Source organism: Cetorhinus maximus, chromosome 7 (assembly GCF_964194155.1).
Source record: "Cetorhinus maximus chromosome 7, sCetMax3.hap1.1, whole genome shotgun sequence".
Lineage (NCBI taxonomy): Eukaryota > Metazoa > Chordata > Chondrichthyes > Lamniformes > Cetorhinidae > Cetorhinus > Cetorhinus maximus.
Genome location: NC_135885.1, coordinates 6,777,472 through 6,800,626, shown reverse-complemented (window position 1 = coordinate 6,800,626; position 23,155 = coordinate 6,777,472). Strand labels below are relative to the sequence as shown.

At 39.3% G+C, this 23,155-nt stretch overlaps 2 protein-coding genes across 2 annotated transcripts in view; both read right to left on the bottom strand.

Moving 5' to 3' along the window:
- LOC144682555 (serpin H1-like) overlaps positions 1-23,155 on the bottom strand; it is a 525,388-nt gene that overhangs the window by 310,939 nt on the left and 191,294 nt on the right. The gene's annotated exons all lie outside the window — the stretch shown is intronic.
- Positions 1-23,155, bottom strand: part of LOC144683076 (UV radiation resistance-associated gene protein-like) — a 271,252-nt gene that overhangs the window by 101,674 nt on the left and 146,423 nt on the right. Inside the window, exon 9 of the mRNA XM_078546104.1 lies at positions 15,983-16,148. Coding sequence (XP_078402230.1) covers positions 15,983-16,148 — 166 coding nt within the window. The remainder of the gene's footprint in view (positions 1-15,982; positions 16,149-23,155) is intronic.

The window sequence follows — 23,155 nt, the reverse complement described above, 5'->3', positions numbered from 1 at the left end:
GAATCCACATGCCAAATAATCGGCTTCTGAAATAGATCCTTTCTTCACAACTTAAAGATGGCACCTGATCTCATCGGGTACAAAAGACTTTTTAAGGATACTCTGAAGGCCTCACTGAAAAAGGGGACAAATTAACATCTGTGCACGGGAGGAACGTGCCACAAACCATAGTTTGCAGTGGTGCCTCACCAAATAAGCCACAACACAGTTGGAAACTGACTACATGAAATTGCTGCGGAAAGTGACGAAAGCGGAAGGAGAGCGCAGGTCCCTGGATTGAGAACCCTCATTGTTCCTGAGGGCAACTCTTATCCTCTGCCCAATGACCTGCGGCACCAGGATTTGCCTGCTGAGCCACCTAAGGGGACACAAATCATGAACGCTGGCAGACATTATCCTCGTTTCAAAGGACTGACGACGACTATTAACATATTTCGATCTCTAGCGCCTCCTCCTGAACCCATTGTTCCAAATTCCCTTTGAAGGTTCTGACGGACCCTAAATTCAACTACTTCATCTGCAAGCCCACTCCACACAGCCATTATTTATTTGAGGTGGAGAAAACTCTTATCTCTAACTTTGTTTGAAGCGTCTAAACTCTGCACTTGCTCCTGTTACCTCACTCTTCCATTCCTACTCTTCATTTAAGCTATGCTGAGGAAATCACCAAAAGTGTATGTTACAACCAGTGCCTTGAGTACATAGCATCAGGATATAGCCTTGTGACCTTGTCTTACTTTTTGTTGACATTTAGAGGATTATACGATAGCATCTTCTATAAACCACAAAAAGTCTGGTAATCACATCTACTTAAAGCAAATAACCTTTTTCGCACATTCCATGGTGCGATGATATGACACTCAGTGCTCCTCTCACAAGCAGCCCTTATTTTCTTGAAGTGCTCAGGTTACAGTGCAACCCACTGATTAGTCATGCTTCAGAATATTTGCAACAAAGAGAAGCGGCACAGGCTCACGTACACCAGGCCAGATTAGTTACAAAAAATATAAAAACAAATGAAAGGCAACGTGTGAGATGATCTATCTTGTCTTTCCACCCAGGATGGCTACATGATAAGGGACTGTGTTCATTTAATCTCCATGCTAACATCTAAGCACAGCGTGTATCGATTTCAAGGTTGGAAGATTTGTACTGCTTTCCATTTCTTGCCTCCCATCTCAATCAAGCTTTTGGGCATTTGAGAAATAACCCTCCAGGCTGAGTAACGAGTCAGTCAACTTTTATGAGGCATAAAAGCTCAACTATGTATTTACTGAGAATGAACACTGCCACAATCTACATCAAATCAGCTAGTATATATCAGAGATTTTATATCTACTGCAAGTCCATGAATGAGCATAGACTGTGTGGTGGGGATTGGGAAGAGAGGAAAAGACCACAAGATTTTGTTGCATGATTTAAACCTCATTACCCAACCTAGCATGGATCATTGTTCATATTTTCAGTGGTTTAGCTCCCAAGCTCTGTAACTACCTCTACTCTCTACTCTCCATTAAGCTGCTTCTTAAAACCTCTTTGACCAAACTTTGTTTACCTGTCCTAATATCTGATGCAGCTCATTATCAAATTTTGTTTAATAACGGTCCTGTGAAGCATCTTGGGGTGTCTTACTATGTTAGTTGCTGCTTCTTACCCATTTCTTCTGGTTCAGGAATCAATGACGTGATCAGTTTTAAATTGCCATGGTGAAAGTAAGGGATGTTTGTCACAGGGAATGGCTGAAACAAAGGGTGGGATTTATCAACTCCTCCCACTGGCAGGATCTTCACCAAAATGAATGGAAGCTAGAATAGCTCACCGCATCCACCACGGGTTGGGGGATGGGGGGGGTGGGTTCGGTGGCGCAAGGATGATATAGACTGCAATTACTGGTGGAGTGCAATGCAGCAGGGTTAGCTCTGGATTGCTCCAGCAAAGGGTTGACAAATACAATGTGTTGAATAATTAGCCTCTGTGCAGTATATTTCTGTGGTTCTATGAGCCATACCCCTCATGTTGAAAGAAATAGGAATATATTCAATTTTTCCTTCGAAGTAGCTCAGAGTGCAGCTTGCATTAACATTCTTTGTAGCTAATTGATCAGAGTGGATGATTCTGCAATAAATTCATCAAGTAAAAGACTTGTATAATGAAACTCAGCAGTATTGAATTGAAGACGGCTGGTCTGAAGGCTTTGATGTAAGAAAAGCTAGGTTTGAAATGTTAAATAGGTAAACATGGGTGAAGTTTTAGAATGAGGTGTAAAGGGGACATTTGTATTTTTAAATAAACCAGAGTAGTTTGAATTCAAAAGAAGGGGTGAAATGTTACAATTAGCCAGAAGTTAAGAAACAGTGCATTTATTGCTCCCAAAGATTACTGATAAAAATCTATCATCGTACTAATTTTATTATTAGAGGAGTAAATTCCAGAGACATGGTGAAACAATGGGAATTTGCATTTAAAGGGCAAAATATGTATAAAGGACAGAAGGCTATGTGTAAGGACAGGCATTTTAAGATCTAACACAAGTGTGAAAAGCCTCCAGCATCTAAGCCTCAAGCTGCTGTCTACAAGGATCCGAAGCTGAGAAAAACTCGCTTTGAATTTGCCTGTCCAGGGTGTGTGCTTTGCCTGGGTCTGTTTAGATCTGCGTGTTTTACTGTTAACGCAGGTGTAACTGGGAGTTTCGGATCCTTGTAGACAGCAGCTTGAGGCTTAGATGCTGGAGGCTTTTCACACTTGTGTTAGATCATAAAATGCCTGTCCTTACACATAACCTTCTCTCCTTTATACATATTTTGCCCTTTAAAAGCCTTCTGTCCTTTATACATATTTTGCCCTTTAAATCCAAATTCCCATTGTTTCACCATGTTTCACTGAGATTAATCAGGGGAGCTGGGAGTTATCATAGTAGTAATTTGTAGACCTATGTAATTAAAATCATTTCTTCTATTAATGAATATTTAATTTAGTTTTGTAAAAAAACAATAAGACTCGATGTTTTATTACTACTGAATTCAAGGCACGCATCTCAAAATAAATATACAAATTGCAAAACAGTTGTGGCATTGTTTCAAGCTTCCCTTTGGGATTTGAGCAGCTTAGCATTTACCATCTGCTGTGCCATAACAAAATGGGATGTGTGAAAGGGAAAAAATAAAAGAAGCTCAAATATAAAAGTCTTCTGAAAATAATGACCAAACATGTGCTACTACTAAGGCAACGCTTGTGATCATAGACCATAAAAATCAGATGTACAGATTGGGCCTCAAACATATTGTACAGAATGACATTGCATGTTATTCAAGGGCTGAAAAATAGGTGTATATCTGAGCAATCTCAGCCCACATACTCCAACAAGTGGAAACTCAGTTACACAAATGAAAGCCAGACAAGACAAAGAGGTAGCTGGCAACTTATGTCCTTAACTAAAACAACTGCCACCTCCTCCTAAAAATCTCAACTAATGGAAAATTTCAAACATTGCCATAATTCTCACAACATCAGATCTATGATATAACTTATTGGCTGTAGCTTTATGCAGACATTTGGAGACTGCAGAATATAGGCGGGGTGCAATTGGCATTTCTAAGTTTCTAGACCATGCAAAAATTCCAGGTGCGATTCTTATATCAGAATTTTTTTTGCAGACATTACAATCCTCCTAATATTTTACGACCAGTTTATTCAACTTGCAACAGTAAAGGTTGATTTTTGTTGGCTGCGTGCTCAATAAGCTTCTACTTAATTGCTGATTTTTCTCCATTTGCAAAGCACTATAATTTCACAAAAAGATCAAGTTGGGTGCGGTAATACAAAATACAATAATTTACATAAACATAACTGTGGCACATGTAAACCAATTAGATTTATAAACTATTTCTTCACTCTTTTTGCAAGTTGACTCACGGCAAATTTTAAGATAATTATTATTGTTCCCAGTATAAATGATTAGTTAATGGTAGAGTCTAAAGTAAGATTTAGAAACATGACCTCAAGCACTTGTAAGGGAAATTATGAGGGGAAAATGGATGAACTTATTAAACAATTGAAGCCACATCAAAAATGAACTTACTTTTCTTTACCTCATCTTTAACTTAGCAGTTGCACAGAACAATCCACTCACGCATGAAGCATAGTAAAGCACCACTTCACTTATTTGACAGCCTTATGCTCAGCTCATCTCCAAAAAAATTGCTTCACATTTGATCAGAGCACGAATAATGTAAAAGTTTCATCTTCAGCATGACTTTATTGTTGAAACAAAGCTGAAATGGTTTCTCACAGATACTAAAAACAGTAGTGTTAAAGGAGCAACAAATACATGCATTTAAATGACATAATAAAATGTCCCAAGGTGCTTCACAGGAGCAATGGCAAAGAAAATTGGACATTGAGTCACAATGGGGCTATTTTAAGATATATGATCAAAAGATTGGTCAAAGAGGTAGGTTTTAAGGAGCATCTTAAAAAGCAGGGAGAGGTATAGGGGTTTAGGGAGGGAATTCCAGAGCTTCAGGCCTGCAGTGACAAGGGCAGCATTCGTTGTCCACCTCAATTGCTCTCAAGGTGGTAATGGTGATCCACCTTCTTGAACCACTGCAATTCACATGGTGTAGGTGCACTGACAGGGTGAAGCGAGTGGCAGGTTTTTGACCCAGTGAAGGAATGTCAGTGCAGTTCCAGCTGTTGCTCAATGGTAGAAAGGAAGGAGAAATTTTCAGAAGTCCAATATTCAAAACCAGTGGACTTGAAACAGAATCACTTACACCAAAAGCAAAATAATTAACTCCCTTGCATAGCCAAGTACCCCTAGGTTTTGCAGAAGAAGCTTTCAACAGCCAGCTTTACACTAAGTTGGTTTTATGGAACTTTTCAAAAAACTATTTGTTATAAACAAAAACCAGTCACAACTGGCATCAGATGGAAAGCAAAACACAAGAAACAAACAATCATGAAGTAATGGCTCTGAAGCTCAAACTTGTGGAACTACAGCATTACTAACAATAGGATGACAAGAACAGTGGAAAATGGTGACAGCCAGGAAATGGACAACTGACCCATTAGCACTCAAAGAGAGAGAAGACAAGTTAATCTCTTCAAGTGTGAAGCCTTTGTCATTGGTCTGAGGAAGGGTATTTACCTGATCAATCTAGAGATGGTGGTGGATCTGCCATGTGTTTTCAGCACTTCTTGATTTGAGGAAAGAAGTTATTATGGAAGTGACTGAGGTCAGCTACATGGGGCAGCTAAATGAAGCAAGGTTTGTGTGATCAAAACAGATAGAAATCTATCACATAGATAGAAATCAAAAATGAAAACCAAACAAGCAGCAATAGCCACATCTTTAAACTATCCAATCAAATTCTGCATCCTGTGTTCCATTTCATTTCTCCAAAGAAAGTCCAGATGTGTTTAGCCAGGTTCAGAAATTGCTTGCTTTCCCCCTAGACTCATGCTTCCAGTGGAGGGGCCGCAGGCAGGCAGGGGCAGCGAGGGGCGGGGCCGTGTTCTGGCTTTATTTGTCAAACTCCATTTTGCATTGGTTCCTTGCGATTCTAAGAATCTCAATGTGACACCTTTATATACTTCACATCCATTACCGTACAGGGCTTATGTAGTCATTAGAATTCCTATTATTAGAGCTTTTAGACATATGCAACCTGGGAATAATAGAAAAAGGTGATGAAAGCTGGTAATGGAGTTATGAAAGGGGGGGAGGACTTGGCTCCAAGCATCAATATAATATAGTAAGTTGGTATCCGTCAGCAAAACACATGAAGCATCTAGTAGGTTTCACAACTCAGTCAACATTACACCAATCGACACCAAACAAAAAATTCAAGATAAAAGCAGAAAAAACTGTTTATATCTACAAAAATTACACTGTCCACTTCAAGGGGTTTAGGAACAAAATTTCTTATACTGCTCTCACTTGCCCTTCAAACTACATGCTTATCTCCCCTACCTTTAAAGGCGTATGTTTAAATTGTGGAATATGAATAGGTCCTGTCAATGGTAGTCCTTGGTTGTCTGGCTCAGAAATAGTGTTTGATAGATTTCTAGAATGTACACCGCCTCTCCCCCCTCACAACAAAGCCATCTCCCACCACTGCCACAGCAGTGAAAGTTGCAAACTTAGTGAGATATTAACAAGATGGTGACTGTCTCTGAATAGGCAGCAGTACAAAAATCTATAGTTAACAATGCACAGCTGTCTGTAGCTAATTGGAGTTTGCTTGTGCCATGCAAGTTCGATTTATTAAAAATTTAGGAACATCAAGAAAAGGATGCCATAAATCTATGCCATCCAAATTTCTTTTCTTTTTTGGCTGGCGGAGAGGGGGGAAAGAGAGAGGGAGAAATGATCCAAAGAGCAGTTTAGCCTTAAGCAGGACAGTAACATCACTGCATCCTTATACAAGTTACTGTGGCTATAAGCCAGGTCCACTTATAGCACAAAAATCCAAAAACTGTGGCACTGCTAAGCTAACATCCCCTTTTACAAGTTAAACTATTGCAGTTAATTCCCCAGCATCAAAAAGACAAGAATTCAATCTCTGACCACACTTAAGCTGTACATGCCCTCTTCTTTTTGGTCACTTATATCAGAGCAGCACAGCTGAGATACCACTTCAAGTTCAGAAGTTGCAGTAAGAGATTTATTTTTGCAACTTTATAGTCTGTTGAAACAAAAGGGGAATCACATTCATCTGAATGGGCACAAGATGAAAGATCACTTAACAGAGATACTTGTACACTGACATCTCCAGTTCTCCTTGTTGTTTGCCAGCTGTAGCTTGGGAATGTGCACTTTTTGGCATTCCCTTATAATGACATCATAAGTTTCTACGGAGACATTGGACAGTGAAAAAAAGGGTGTTCATAGAGTGGCTTATGCCTCTCATGAATGCTTCAAAGACTTTACCTACAGAGAAATACTTTATAGTGCAGTGACTGTCACACAGGCCAGGCATGTCCAACTTTGGACAGCTGAGTATACCAGTAAAGGGGCCACAAAGGGTTACACAGTAATGCAGACCTCACACATAAGAGATGAGAGAAAGAAGATGCAGTTCACCAGCCTAGGTTGGATTTAAAACCACCTCATGAAATCAAAGGATGGCCAAAAATATCAATTGTGTTTTTCTTTCCCTTCTTCCCTGTCCCACTGCCCCCCCCCCCCCCACCTTCTTACACTTCCCCTCTATTCATGAGTAGATAGCATGGATGCCTGCTGCCAATGTGGGTCTAACTAGCTATTGGAAGTCTTGCTAGTGTGGTCTGGAGGTGGTTGGTCCTCTGATCTTACTGTTGCATGGAAAAGAGTTTAGCCTACACCTTGCTTTTTGAAAATCAGGCTGGGATCCGGAGAGCTCAGTGGTGGAAGTCTCACTGGCGCAAACCTGCATCCAATCTTGATTTGATAAAGTTGATACTTTCTCCTCTCCCTTAGGCTCAAATTGGAAAGAATAAGGTATTGCAGGGTTAGGCCAGCATTTGAAGTTGGCACCGATGATGGGATGGAATTAAAAACCTTAAAAATATATAAAAATAGATTTGTTTCAAATTACTGTGTTAAACTTTAAAAGGTGAAAATTTACACTAGTTTGATGCTTTAAACAACACAGTAAATTTATAAGCTCTTTGGGCTTGCATTGTATTTTGCTTTAAGATATTTTCCACAATGCAGAATGATGGGAGTACTGTTCAAATTAGCTTAAAGCAGTTTTGGCAATTTTATCCAAACCCCTCGTCTTCTAACAAGGCAACTAGAGTAGCAGCAACCATAGCAAGTAACGAAATGGCTGGTAGAGCAACAATCAATGTTCTGTCAGCAAATGTTTTAAAATCCTATAGTTTATGGAATTATGTTTTTTGTTTTCATATTTAAACTGGCAACAGTATTAAGGCAGAAAACCAAAGCAGATTTGCATTTTTCTGCCTTATTTTACACATTCTTGAAGATCCAATTTCTGCAGTTCAAAGAAAAAGGAGATTCTTGTATTTTTGCATATAAAGTTGATTTAAGTAACAGAGAGAGATCTGTTGACTTCCCATCATATTGCAACCTGCACCCTTTCCACAGTTACAATAAGTAATGTTCATAATTGAAATATAACTTGGAAAACTGAAGTGTCAATCCTTTCCTTTTCGCTGATGTGCAAGCCCAAGCTGAGCATCTGCTCAAAGGTGCTCAAAGCAACCTTCTACTTCTACCTTTATAACGTCACACACTTATGTCCTTCCTCAGCTCATCTGATGAAAACCTTGTCCGTGCTTTTGTCACTTGACTGGTAGAAAGCTGGCCTGATTTGTCTCTAATTCCTCAAAGTTCAACTCATCCAAAGCTATGCTGCCTATATCATATCCTGAAGCGCCCTGTACACCCAGCATCCCTGTCCTTATTGATCTACATTGTTACCTGGTGTCACAATGTCTTCAATTTAAAATTCTTATAACTTGGTTAATTTTTTCAGCCTTAAACTTACTCATTTCTATAACCACCTCCAGGCAAAACACCCAGCATGAATCCTGTAACTCTAGCCTCTTGTGCATCCACCTCACTGTTCCTCAAGGTGGTTGGAGGAGCCATCTTTCAGTTGAAACGCTAAGCCAAGAACTCTCCACCCTCAAACGTAAAATACTTCATGACACTATTCTAAAAGCAGGAGTGTTCTTCTGGTCAACAGTAATCCCTCAACCAACATCACTAAAAACAGACTATCTGATCATTGCTGTCAACTGGACTTTTCAGTGTGCAGATTCACTGCTGCATTTTCCCATAATCACATTTCAAAAGTAATTCACAGGTTGTAAAAATGCTTTGGGATGTTCTGAGCATATAAACACAAGCTCCTTCCCACTCCACAGATCACTTGAAGAGGTCATTTGCAGCTAATTAAAAAAACCTACACAGTTGGAAAAAAAATCTGCCCCACACTTCTGTGGCACAAAACCTGCCATTGAGACCAGAGAATGAATGAGCATAGACTGCACTCTGTTTTCAGCTGATGGATGAAGGAACAGGATGAGGGTTAGGCTCAAACAGTCAAGTGAAATGCTCAAATATAGACAGTTACAGAGCTACCAGCACTGATGTTCTTTCCAACCTATAGCCCTATAAGATTTACAACAAAACTACCTAGTACACCATTTAAACTCCATATTAACAACGTTTTACCCGTGTAAACAGGCCCACATCACCAATAATCAGAAAATTCCATTATAGCCATTCCCTGTAAGCAATTCTATGGGCGATCAATGAAAAAAGCTACCCAAAATATGTACAAGATTGAAACATTGGGTAAAACCAAATCAAGTTTATCCGTGAGCCAGGCTGTAAAGCACTATTCTTGGCAGAGGTCAAACAATTTAAGGCCAGTTCTTTATTGGCTCAGATGAATGTGGTTTTAAAAACCAAAATTTACATTTTGCAGGTGGCCATTCTCACTCAATTGGCTTGAAATGTGAATCTAGTGCAAACTGTGGGGAACGAAGAGCACTGAGTTCAGAGTGCAGGCTGGTACATTCCCTTCAAACCTTAACTCTTTATAAAGCTCATGCCTGTCCAAGGTTTCCAACATCCCGCTCGACTTAATATGATGCTTGGGTGGGAGGAAATGAATGCTCTCATCTGAACCGTCACAAACATAAACTTTATAAAATTATTGGACACCTACCAATGTAGTTTTATTCCGGCATTTTATAATGAAATATCCTGCACCGGTAGGTCCCATAGCAGAAGTGAGATGAATGACCAGATGATTATTTTTTGATGATATTGTTTGAGGCAGTAATGTTTTGACAAGGGCATTGATGGTTCCCTGTTCTACTTCAAATAATACTAGATTTTTAAAAAAAATGTTAACAGGCTGGGCCTCAGCTTAATTTGCCATCCAAAGATGGAGCCTCACCTGAGGGTAGTGCTGGAGCATTTGATTGGATTACAAGCTTTGTCAAGAGGATGTACTTTTGCGCTTTCAAATTTGCTGTTATGAAACAGCCATGGAGAAAACATTATGCATATAATCCCAACATCAATGCCCCAGAAATATGCCTCAGATGCAGCCTTGGATGAACACGCTGCTGAATTAGTGTGATACTTTACCATTTGCCAGCACGAGACACCTTGTGAAATCGGAGTGCAATTGTCAATTTAGTTCTGCAGGCTCATGTAGAACTGGACTGAGGCTGCCCAAACTCATTTCATACCAGATACAAACTGATGAATTTCCATTTGTTAGCTTAAAGGAAACATCTGTGGGATCAAGAACATTTTGGTAACAGGAGGATGGTTCGAGTGTATTTTATCCCTTGTTGGATTCTGTGCATATCTCAGATATAGCTAAAATTAAACAGGTGTCCCTTTGGTTTTCTTAAATTACACAAATGCCCAGAATATAAACAAAGATGAATCGAAGTATAAAGTCAATGAAAAAGTAGGAGATGTTACAGCATCTTGTACTTGTATAGTACCTTTAACGTAACTAAACATTCCAAGGTAGTTCACAGGAGCATTATAAAACCTAGTATGAAACCAAATCACAAGGCAAGGCCAGGGAGGGATTTGAAAACAAGGATAAGAATTTTAAAATCAAGACTTTGCTTGGCTGGGAGCCAAAGTAGGTCAGCAGGCATAAGTGTAATAGGAGAACTTTCTGCAAGTTAAGACATAGGCAGCAGTATGTTGGGTTACCTCAAATTTATGGAGGGTAGAATGTGGGAGAACAGCCAGAAGTGCTTTGGAACAGTTAAGTCTTAGGGTAACAAAGGCATGAATGAGGGTTTCAGTAGCAGATGAGCTGAGACATGGACAAAGTTGGGTGATGGCATGGAGTTGGAAGTAGATGATCTGAGTGATGGCACAAATAAGGTCAGAAACTCATCTTGGGATTAGATGTGACACCAAGATTGCAAACAGGCTGGCTTATTCTCAGCCTGTTGCCAGGGAAAGTGATGGAGTCAGTAGCTAGGAAATGAAGTTTGGAGTAGGCATCAAAAACAATGGCTTCAGCCTTCCCAATATTTAATTGGAGAAAATTTCTGCTCACTGGATAGCGGTCTGATAATTTAGCATCTGTGGAGGGGGAGAGGGGTGGTGGTGAGGTAGAGCTGGGTGCCGTCAGCATACATGTGAAAACTGACACTGTGCCTTTGGATGATGTTGCCAAGGGACAGCATGTAGATGAGAAATAGGAGGGGGCCAAGGATAGATTACTGGGGGCAGCAGAGGTAATGGTGCAGAAAGAGAAACCATTGCAAATGATTTTTGGCTATGGTTAGACAGGTAAGAAGGAAAATAAGTGACAGCAGTCTTACCCAGCTGGACAACAGGGGAGTGGAAACCTGATTGGAGGAATTCAAGTGTAGAGTTTTAATTCATCTACAGAATGATCAAGCCCCTTTCTTCCAACAATCCCCACATCCAAATCACTGATGTAAATTGCGATTAGCTGAGGCCCAAGCACTCATCCTTACAGTGCCCTAGTCACAGCCTGCCAACCTGAAAATTTCTATGCCTTGTTTTCAGTCCGTTAATCAGTTCTCAATCCATGTCAGTATATTCCGCCCAATCCCCTGTGCTTTAATTTTATTTACTAATCTCGTGTGCGGGACCTTATCAAAAGCTCTCTGAAAATCTAAATATTCCACATTCACCGGTTTCCCTTTATCTGTTCTACTAGTTACATCCTCAAAAAACCCAACAGGTTTGTTAAACATGATTTCCCTTTCATAAATTCATGTTGACTCTTCTAAGTGTCCTGTTATCACATACTTTATTATGGATTGCAGTATTTTCCCTACAACTGATGTTAGGCGAAAAGGGTCTGTAGTTTCCAGTTATCTCTCTTTCACCCCCCCTCCACCTTTCTTAAATAGTGGGGTTACAATTGCAACCTTCCAATCAGGAGAAACCATTCCAGAGTCTATAGAATTTTGAAAGATGACCATCAATGCATCAGCTATCTCTACTGCCACCTCTTTCAACACTGGGATGTAGGTGATCAGGTCCAGGTGATTTATCTATCTGTCCTCCGTGAAGACAGATACAAAGTATTTGTTTAGCTTCTCTGCCATTTCCTTATTCTCCATTATAAATTGCCCTGACTCCACTTATAATGGACCCACATTTGTTTTTGCTAATCTTTTCCTTTTTACATACCTATAGAAGCTTTACAGTCCATTTTATGTTTCCCATTAGTTTACTCTCATTCTATTTTCACTTTCTCATCTTTTTCTTGGCTCTCCTTTGCAGAATTCTAAAATGCTCCACTCCTCAGGCTTACTTTTTTTTGGCAACTTTATATGCCTCTTTCTTTGATCTAATACAATCCTTGATTTCTTTCGTTAGCCATGGTTGGAACACATTTCTTCACTGGCTTTTTGTGCATTAAAGGAATGTATTTCTGTTGTAAACTACGTATTCGTTCTTTAAATGTTAGCCATTGCCTGTCTACCAGTGCATAGTGACCAGAATTGAACACTGTTCCAAGTGTCTCTCTTACTATGTTTTAAGTTTTTCCCCTCAAAACCACTTGAAATCACGCAAACCTTTTTGGAACTATTCGCTTAAACTTCAACACTGATGAGGTTTGGGAAGCCAAATAGGAATTCATAAGTCGTCATTACCAAACATTGAGCAAGTCTGCGTCGAGTCTATCTCCAAACTTCGACTGTCCATGAAGCTCATAGACAACCCTAAACCACATCTGCATAAACCAAGGCAGGTGCTGATACTTGGAGAAATAGAAAATTAAAAATTCTCTAGTGTGCAACTGCCATCACCCAAAACAAACCATGGAACACAAAATGACTATGCCCGATTCACAAGTACAAAGGGCTCATCACAGCAATAACACTCTTATTTCTGACACAGTTACCTGGCTTAAACAGCTGACGATAAAATCACGTGTTGCTCGACATGAACATTAGCCATAAGACGGACGAAGTAGGGCCCCTGTAGATTTGAACTCTTAGTCTGGCTAAACATCAGAACATGATTAGTTCTTTCAATTGCTGTGCCACAACATGCAGACATTGAAAGCACCAAATCTACTGTTACTTCCATGTCCCTTTCGAAGGACACTTACGTTATACAATGAATGGAATAGAATTACTTATGACAAGGCCACCGATTTATGGCTTTCATAGAAAAGTGGACTGAATCATGGTGTTCAGTTCCAGACTGCTAACGCTGAATTGACAATCAGCTGTAAATCAATGGCCCTGTTTATAACGCATGTTTTATTAACCGTTGTACATTACTTCACATTTCTCAGGATTGAGTTCCAGCTGCATTTCACTGTTCAGTTTTAGAGCATCTTTAGCTACATCCTGTGTTTCTCCCAATTTCACACATTATCAGCAAATTTAACAAGTTCTATAAGGCATTATAAACAACACTTATGCTGTATAGCAAATTAAAGAGAAATATTCTAAGATCTTACAGCTAGAACTAGTCTGTATTTAAAGTGCAAAATGAAAAAAAATTAATATTTAAGATCGTAGGCATAATATGCTGTGACTGCACAAACACATTTCTCGGCTCAACTTAAAAAAAAAAGGGCCTTTATGTGGGAAAATCTGCGTGCATACATAGACGCACACTATTTACATATATCTATCCAAAGCAGTGAAATATAATTTATAAAGTTCCAGTTATTCTTATAATGTAAGAAAATGGAGCCTCACAGCAAGAACTCCCGTGTTCTTTTTCGAATAGTGCCATGAGCTCTTTCACATCTACACAAGAGGGAAGATGACATCAGTTTAACATCTCATTTGACAGATGGCACCTCCACCAGCTCCTTCAGTGCTGCATTAGAGCGTCAGCCTAAATTTTGTGTTCAAGTTTCTAAGTGCGGGGCTTGAACTTTCTAAGTCCGAGGTGGGAGTGCTACCTACTGAGAAACAGTGAAGGAGCTGGGGACAGGATATGGTTCTGAGTTAGATTACCTATTGAAGTTCCTGCAATGAGACTTGAACCCATAATCTTTTGGCTTAGACCAGAGAATGGTCCCACTGAACCAAGCTGACGAAGCTCATCTTTCACTGTTCAGATCAGGTATGTGGGAACGAGGCCCAGTAGCAATATTTTTCGAAACGAGTCAAAATTTAGAGATTTTAAAAAAAATCCTACAAAAATCTAATTGAGACACACATTTATTTAAAGTGGCATCAACAGCCAAGTTTTGCCCATTTGGTGGGCAATAAGCTTAAACCAGCAAGTAGTGGCTGCAAGTTTGAGTGAGCATCAGCTTTTTCCAAGTCTTCTATGATTTGCATCACATTACTTCTGCAACACTTGCTGTAATGACCACCCATTGATTTATTTCATGTTCTCTAAAGTCATTTATTTGTTGATGGGCTGAAGCAGGTTCAGCTACCCCCACAAGCAGCAACAGCATGAAGAGGCTTGAATTAAAGCTGTCTGCATTCTAGCCAAAGGAAAACCTTTTGAAAAGGGAGCTTTGCCTTCTGAGGGGTATTACTGTTTATTAATGCAATGGCTTATGGACCAATATGAACGAATTCCTGCTTTTTCAAGAAATACATACCCACAGTGATCTGCCATAAAAGCTAGACAGCATGATATCGCACTCAAAGTTATTAGCATTCTACAATTTATTCCAAACCTCAACATGTTCCCAGGTGCAGCTTTTGATTTACATTCCCTATTTTAAAAAATATTGTGCCACTCAACCAGAAGACATTGCTTGAATGAGCTCACATTGGATAACTTTCTCAGAAAATCACATGTAAAGTAGCCCAAATAGCCTCTTACAATGCTATAAAATACTGTTTCCTCACATTAAGCTTGCATCTTGGTTTAGCAATTTTTGTTGTTTAAAATGCAAGATCTCGATTTGTTTCTACCTCCTGTTCCGTATTGCTGACAACCGAGTTACTATTGCTTGTACCTGTGTAAAACTTAGTATTTTCACCACTATGGAACATCTCAAAACTCCTGCAAATGCACTTGCCCCAATCAATGCCAGATTTGCACTGGTATCTTAGCGGTATTAGCTTTTAGAATGTGACTGCAAGGGGCAGATAACCAATGAAGCAATTTTAATGGGAAACATTATATCGTCACTGCAATATGCTCATTCATAAAAAATACATTTGCATTGCATTTCCCAGCCAGATTTAATCTGCTTTCTATCAACACAACGGATAATCAGGATATGTACTCCCCTGTTGTTACTGACTATCTGATAAGACTGTCTGCCATTGATCAGATGTCCATATTATCTTGCCCCTTCCATTTCTACTATTAAACATAATCAATGTGACATTAATTAGGTAGTTGCAGTTTTTCCGCAACCAACTTCTGAAGTTCAAATATCTTAGTCTGAATATCAGCACAATAATCATGAAGAGAAGTGCAAATAAATGTCGGGTACGTAGCAGTATAGTCATTTCAACCTATTGAACACTTGGTTAAAAGTGGTCAACACTTACTTTTATTGGTAAATATATTGACCATCACTTGATGCTCTGTACTTTCAGGTGAAATATCACCATCTGGTCTAAAACTCATTTTTAAAAAGACATGCTGCTCCTCCATAGTGCAAAGCAAAAAGCAAATGGCTTACCCCATAATATGTAACCCATAATGCCACCAGTGGTGATATCATCTATGCAGTTCTAATTCAAATTTGCTCTCATTGTTTAGGATCACATCAGAACCCCCATGTTTGAATTACAGCTCTTCAATTCTCTGCCAATTATCTATCAGGTTGTCTGGAACCTGCATTGACATGGCTACTAGAATAGGTAGGACACTTTGCATTTGAGACAGACTTAATCAGTCATTCAGATAGGGTTGAACCCGTACATTTCATAAACACTACAAGGAGCACAGTTAAGCAAGCAGAAGTGGAGGTCTTGTATTTTGTGAAACATAATGCAATATTGACATTTTTCTATGCTCCGACTTAATTCTCAATAATCACAAGCAAAATCCACTTACTCTCTTTCCTTCTCAGAAAGCTTGTCTGTGATGTTGTCCCTGATTGTGGACCTGGAACCCTTCTGGATGATAGGATACCTGAGAGGCACTTGCAGGAAATAGGAAATCATGAGCACCAAATGTGCTGTGTAGCCCAAGGCAACAGCAATGCTCCCTTCATCCTTTGCTTTAAAAAAAGGAAAGAAACTAATCAATAGCTAAATAAACATTAAAAATATCACAAATTGTCAAAAATATAGATTTACCAAATGTTTTTTAAAAAAGCATGTCCTACCCCTCACTCATTATTAGGTGAAATTGCCAACCACCATTCAAATGTTAACTGCATATTAATTTGTGTTTAATTGTATGCAGGTGGTGAGTATTAACCGGGGGATTCATTTGAGGTCCTATAAAAATGGAGAGACTCTAAAACTGTGGTTGTTGGGTTAGGTAGGCACTTGTAATGTGCAATTCTGTAAATAAATGTGTGCGTGTAAAGCTTGCCTCCAGTTCTGTCCTTCAACTGACTTTCTAGAATAGAATATCAAAAGAAAAAAAACTTAAGATTACTCGCATTGAAATCTTCAGTATAAGTTGCCTGTAAACTTTCTTGTTTCCACGAATGATACTTTACGCCAATGGGTATAAGCACTGATGCAACCTGATAGAAAGGCTGGGATTTGGTGGGAACAGGGAAAAAGGGGTTGGTGGTGGGCTACAACAGGAAAAGAGAGAGTTCACAAGCCCCAGGGGATAACAGTGTGTTGGCACCCACACTCTTATACTAATTTTCATACAAGGCAGCTGTGAAACATCTCACCTCCAATGGCCATTCTGAAATCAGGAGCTACACAATGTCTGAAAAGTTCCAGATTTATCCAGGTTTCAAAAGGCGAGTTACAAGTTCAATACATTCAATCCATTATTTTTTTTTACACCATTCTTACTGATAAACTTGAACTGTGGATGGCTTATTAAAAGACTATATAGCATTGTATCTTATTAATAGCAACAAAATAATCTGTGTTTTTATATTGTTGAATGAAGAGGAATGCTGGACAGGACACCAATAGAAGACCTGAACCTTCAAATCGTGTTATGGGAATTTCAATATCTGCCTCAATTTCTGGAACTGGCAAAGAACCTCAGTTTAATGAATTTAAAAAAATGGCACTTCTGACAATGCAGCATTCCCTCATACTTCACTGGAGCGTCAATTTAGAGAGACTGCGCACTCAAATATTGGACAATGACGTGAGCCTGTATGACTTGAACCTATTAACTCCTAACCCGTAGGCAAGTGCTGACCTTCAAGACAAGTTTTTTTGAGCATTAACTGGAAAAGTACTATCCATTTGGAAGTAATTTAATGCACAAAAGGGCAAGACGCTTTGCCATTTTATTTAGCTTGTGCATGGTCACAGAGCCAACCAATAGCCTCGTCAATGGCTAGATGAAGTTCTTTGAGGCCGCCTTCAAGCTTAGTCCACAGACACTCCTCAACAAAGAGTCATTGTTTGGACTGCACAACTTATGCAGCCTGGATGGTCTTGGTGATCCCACTGATGTTGGGTGGCTGCACAGAACCTTGGTCAGTCTGGAAACATTTTAAAAGGACCCACTGTTGATGTGGGAGATGTGCAGTGGGGTCTGCCATGAGTGTGTGGTTTCTGGTGGATGTTTCCTCTTGAGGTCCTCAGCTGTTACTCCTTGGCATGAGGAAGGGTGCACTGTTGTGGGGTTGAGGAGGTCAATGAATAATGGCAGGCTTGGGTTTTTTGGCTATGAAAAGGTATTGCAGGTACCAAGTTATAACTGCATTAGAATAATTAACCACAACTTGGTTCCGCAGTACAAAAGCAGAAATAAACTATTTTCTTGTTTAAAAAAAGCAAGCAGCCTAAAGGTCTTCTACAAAACATATATAAGGCCCACTTCATAATATAAAAGTAAAATACTGCAGGTGCTCGAAATCTGAAATAAAACAGAAAATGCTGGAAACTCTCAGGTTTGGTAGTATCTGTTGAGAGAGAGAGAGTTAATGTTTCAGGTCAATAGCCCTTCAGATATTTCATTGGTGTGAAATATTAACTCTATTTCTCTCTCTGCCAATGCTGCCAGGCCTGCTAAGTATTTTCAGAATTTTCTGTTTTTATCCCATTATATATGTTTTCAAACAGTGAGATCAATTTAACAGAACAATTCTACTCCATTTTTGCTTCAACATTTCCATTAAGGAATTAGATTTTATTTATACTCTTGAATCAGTTGAGTAACAAGGGTATACAGTCCATTCTCCATCCGGATAGATTTGTGGCTAACTGTAATCTGTTGGTGGATACCTCACAAGGTTGGTATAAAACAGCAATGTAGGAGTAATGGCCTCCCAGGGTATGCAACTCTCATTACCTCTGTCTATTTCCACATGACCAATTGTTTTTCTTTGTAAAGGAATAGGGACCAATAAGTAGCCCTTGGAGAAGTTACTGGAAATCATTCTGTGGATAACAATGTTGATTGACAGAAACAATTCGGTGGATATAATCAGGTGCTGCCTAATTTGACCATCTCGAGCTTGCTCAAAACCTGCACTATTTTCGTTTTTTGGAGTGATCAAATTTATTTGGGAGTTTCAGAAGGCATTTTAAAATTGCCATATTTCAGGTTTGTATAATGTAACTAACAACTGAATAGAAAGCAAAAAATAATGAACAACAGAAAAATCTCTGGATGAGGGCACTGACTAGAAGAATTCAGAAATCTTCCTTAGGTCTCCTGCTGTTCACCTGATTCACAAACAGAAATATACAAGTTACATTCGGCCTGTCACATAAGCAAGCAGTCCTAATTGCATTTACACATCCTGTTCCCAAATTCCTTTATCCCCCTATCTAATCTAATCTCTACCATATGGAAGACTGTACTTCTGGTAACATAAAACTGTTTTTTCAAAGCTACGTAGCTAAGTGTTGTACAAGAAAGATTGATGACTCTAAATGGGAGCTGGACCAAATAGGGCAGTGAACTAAGGAATGGGAGATGAGTTTTAAAAAAAAGTGTAAGGACATGCAAATTATAACAGAACATAAAACTCACTTATTAGCAAAGTTGGAAAAGAAAATCAACAGGAGTGGTTGTGAATAAATTAAAATCAAGTTGATTCATACAAAGATTAGAAAACTTTTGGAATACTATGAGCGGTTTTGGATATCCATTTTTAAGATGTGAGAAAAGATTCAGCGAAGATCAACAAAAATGATTCTAGTAGGTCATCAACCTAAAATATTAACACTGTTTGTCTCTACACAGAGGCTGCCAGACGTGAATATTCTCAGCATTTTCTATTTCAGGTTTTAAGGATGATTCTGGGACTTGGAGGTTTGAGTTATGCAGGAAGTCTTGGAAGTGAATTGAGCTCTATTACAGAAAAGATGGGAGAAACATAGGCAAACTATTTAAAAATACTGGTAGCAATGAACATAATTGGAAGCAGGTTATTTAACTGATAAGAGCAAGAAACTAAAAGATGAGTAGAAAATTCAGCTTCAAAGATTTGAAATTAGAGTCACAGAATACAGAAGAGGCCCTTCGGCCCATCAAGTCTGCACCGACACGTGAGAAACACCTGACCTACCTACCTAATCTCATTTACCAGCACTTGGCCCATAGCCTTGAATGTTATGACGTGCCAAGTGCTCATCCAGGTACTTTTTTAAAGGATGTGAGGCAACCTGCCTCCACCACCCTCCCAAGCAGCGCATTCCAGACCGTCACCACCCTCTGGGTAAAAAAGTTTTTCCTCACATCACCCCTAAACTTCCTGCCCCTCACCTTGAACTTATGTCCCCTTGTGACTGACCCTTCAACCAAGAGGAACAGCTGCTCCCTATCCACCCTGTCCATGCCCCTCATAATCTTGTACACCTCAATCAGGTCACCCCTCGGTCTTCTCTGCTCCAACAAAAACAACACAAGTCGATCCAATCTCTCTTCATAACTTAAATGTTTCATCCCAGGCAACATCCTGGTGAATCGCCTCTGCAGCCCTTCCAGTGCAATCACAATCTTCCTATAATGTGGCGACCAGAACTGCACACACTACTCCAGCTGTGGCCTCACCAAGGTTCTATACAACTCCAACATGACCTCCCTATTTTTGTAATCTATGCCTCGATTGATAAAGGCAAGTGTCTGATATGCCTTCTTCACCACCCACTAACATGGCCTTCAGAGATCTATGGACACACACGCCAAGGTCCCTTTGTTCCTCAGAACTTCCAAGTGTCATGCCATTCATTGAACACTTTCTTGTCAAATTACTCCTTCTAAAGTGTATCACCTCACACTTTGCAGGGTTAAATTCCATCTGCCACTTATCTGCCCATTTGACCATCCCGTCTATATCTTCCTGTAGCCCAAGACACTCAACCTCACTCTTAACCACCCGGCCAATCTTTGTGTCACCCGCAAACTTACTAATCCAACCCCCCACATAGTCATCTATGTCATTTATATAAATGACGAATAATAGGGGACCCAGCACAGATCCCTGTGGTACGCCACTGGACACTGGCTTCCAGTCACTAAAGCAGCCTTCTGTCATCACCCTCTGTCTACTACAACTAAGCCAATTTTGAATCCACCTTATCAAATTGCCCTGTATCCCATGTGCATTTGCCTTCTTTATAACTTAATAAAAACATCTGAGGTACTTTTCAGGAGTATTATCAAACAAAATTTGACACTAAGCCACATTAGGAGATATTAGGGCAGGTAAACAAAGCTCGATCAAATAGGTAGGTTTTATGGAGCATCTTGTGTAGGGGAGGAAGATAGAGGGATGGAGAGTTTTAGGGAAGAATACTAAAGCTTTAGGCTGAGGCAGCTGAAGACTGGTGAAATGATTAAAATTGGGGAGTGCAAGAGGCCAGAACCAGAGGAGCCCAGATATCTCAGGTCACAAGACTAGGCATAGAAAGAAAATCAATGTTACATAGAGCATAATGGTTCTTTAACCACCATAATCACAGAGACCTCATGCCAGAGTAAGAGGTAATTTTAACAGATTCTACAATTCGACATTAGGGGACAGGTACAAATGGTCCCAAGGATATTAAATGGGCTGGGCGGAGTCCAGGATAGAGAGGATTGTACATGGCCTTGGAAGCCACTGGATCAATATTACAAACGACCTTTACTTGGACCATGCTTCATGTTCTTCTAAAGGTTACACAAAATGATAACAAACATAGGATCTCCATTAACTAAAGCAATGAATGGCTTATTTCAGAAAAAACATTTTCCTCTTCATGTTCTTCTCTGCATCCTCTCTTTTCTAGTCTCTATTTCAGGGGATATGACTGATCTTGTGTGGTTAAACACCGAAATGAAACAAACTAATTTGGCTCAATATCTGAGAATGCAAACGAGGAGGGCTGTTCGACACATTTTGGCACGCTCATTCAGAAAGACCCTACAATTAGCCATTGTAACATCCCAAGTTATTGCAGTGTTTCCTCTCACTACATCACCTATTCCAAGCATGTGTACAGATTCGCCTGACATTAGTTTTAAATTTACCATTTACTAGTTAGAAAACATCTCTTGACCCACTGTCGTATTTATATAGCACCCGTCACATAGACACATCCCAAAGTAACAAATCACCTTTGAAGTGCCATTACTGATGCCTTGTAGATGAAGTGTTGTTTAAGAACCACCTTTCTGTATTGTATGTTTATCTCTAAGATCACTTCTCCATTGCCTTCTTTTTAAGCGATACCCCAGCATCTCCAGTCTTTGCTCATGCTCAGACTTAAGTGATCTGCCTCAAAATGTGAATTCAAAATTTTAAGTAGCATATTCTGTGACTGTGTCCCCTTCCTCATCCCATCTTACACCCCATTTCAAATATGGCTATGATTAAATCAATAACAATTATTGTGGTGTTGCATTCATCTTGGTGAATAATAACCAAATTATTTGCCAATTTTCAAGTACTTCCTTTTCCATACAAACATTTTATAAGGGCATAGATTCTTTCAAGTCCATTGAGGAAATACAAGTGTACTGTAAAACAATTTTACTTCTAAAACACATCTCTTTCATCTGTGACATTTCCAGGTATTTCTCTTAATTTTCCCAGTTGCCCTACAGCTTAGATCCTGATCTGAAACTAATTGTGAGCAGAATGTGTTCCTTAAGAGAGAAAAAAATTTCCCTTCTGATTCATGAGTTTTTTTTACACAATGTATGGTTAGGATTTGGAATGAACTACCTGATTGAATGGTGCATACACATTTAAATAGTTGCCTTCAAATATCCTTGTATTTTCTTCTCCTTTAAGTATATGGGGAAAGAGCAGGAGAGTGGCATGAACCACATTTTTCTTTGAAACAGCTGATGCAGAGTCAAAGGGTCAAGTGGTCGCCCTTTGTGTTGTACTATTCTATGACTCTAACTTAAACAAACAACACCCTTTGCAGTCCTGTACAGATTTATCAATAAGTCATTGATGAAATCAGTCATTAATCCTTGTGTGAATATTATCTATTAAGTGTAGAGTTTAGCAATATACATACTAGAATCCAAAAAACTGATCCAAGTGACCACACTCCCACATTCATACTTTAAAACATACTATAAACAACACTAGATATTGGGTGTATTCTCAGGTTTCAAATAACAAACCGTTCAAACTCTTCATGTAACCCAAAGCTCCTAGGTTAAGATTACAGCCATATAATCTTTTCCAGGTACTCGTTATTCTCCTTTTTATTACCGTTGTATTTCTTGTAATAACTGTTCTGTGTCTCTTAGCCAGTATTTTCCCGAGAGAAATTATTTAATCTAGCACTGACACGTCTGCACAGTAACTTCTTTCCTCCTTACCATGATCTGTGTTCTGCACAAGGTGAATGCTTTCAACTCTGGGACTGGACTCTGCATCCGGAACTGATTGATGAGAAAACCTGCCTATACTGCATCCTTTAAAAAGCAGCTGCTGTAAATGGAAACAGTCTTTCTAAACTGAAGCAATGAAAAACTGAAGGTTAAGAAAAATCACTTTCTAAAAGAAAACTTCTAACTCAAGTAGAAATCAAAGCACTGGCTACACCCAAAATTGCACAATAGGATAAGTGAACTGCTTGGAGACAATCTTCCAAAATGATAGCTCTAACTAAAACAATA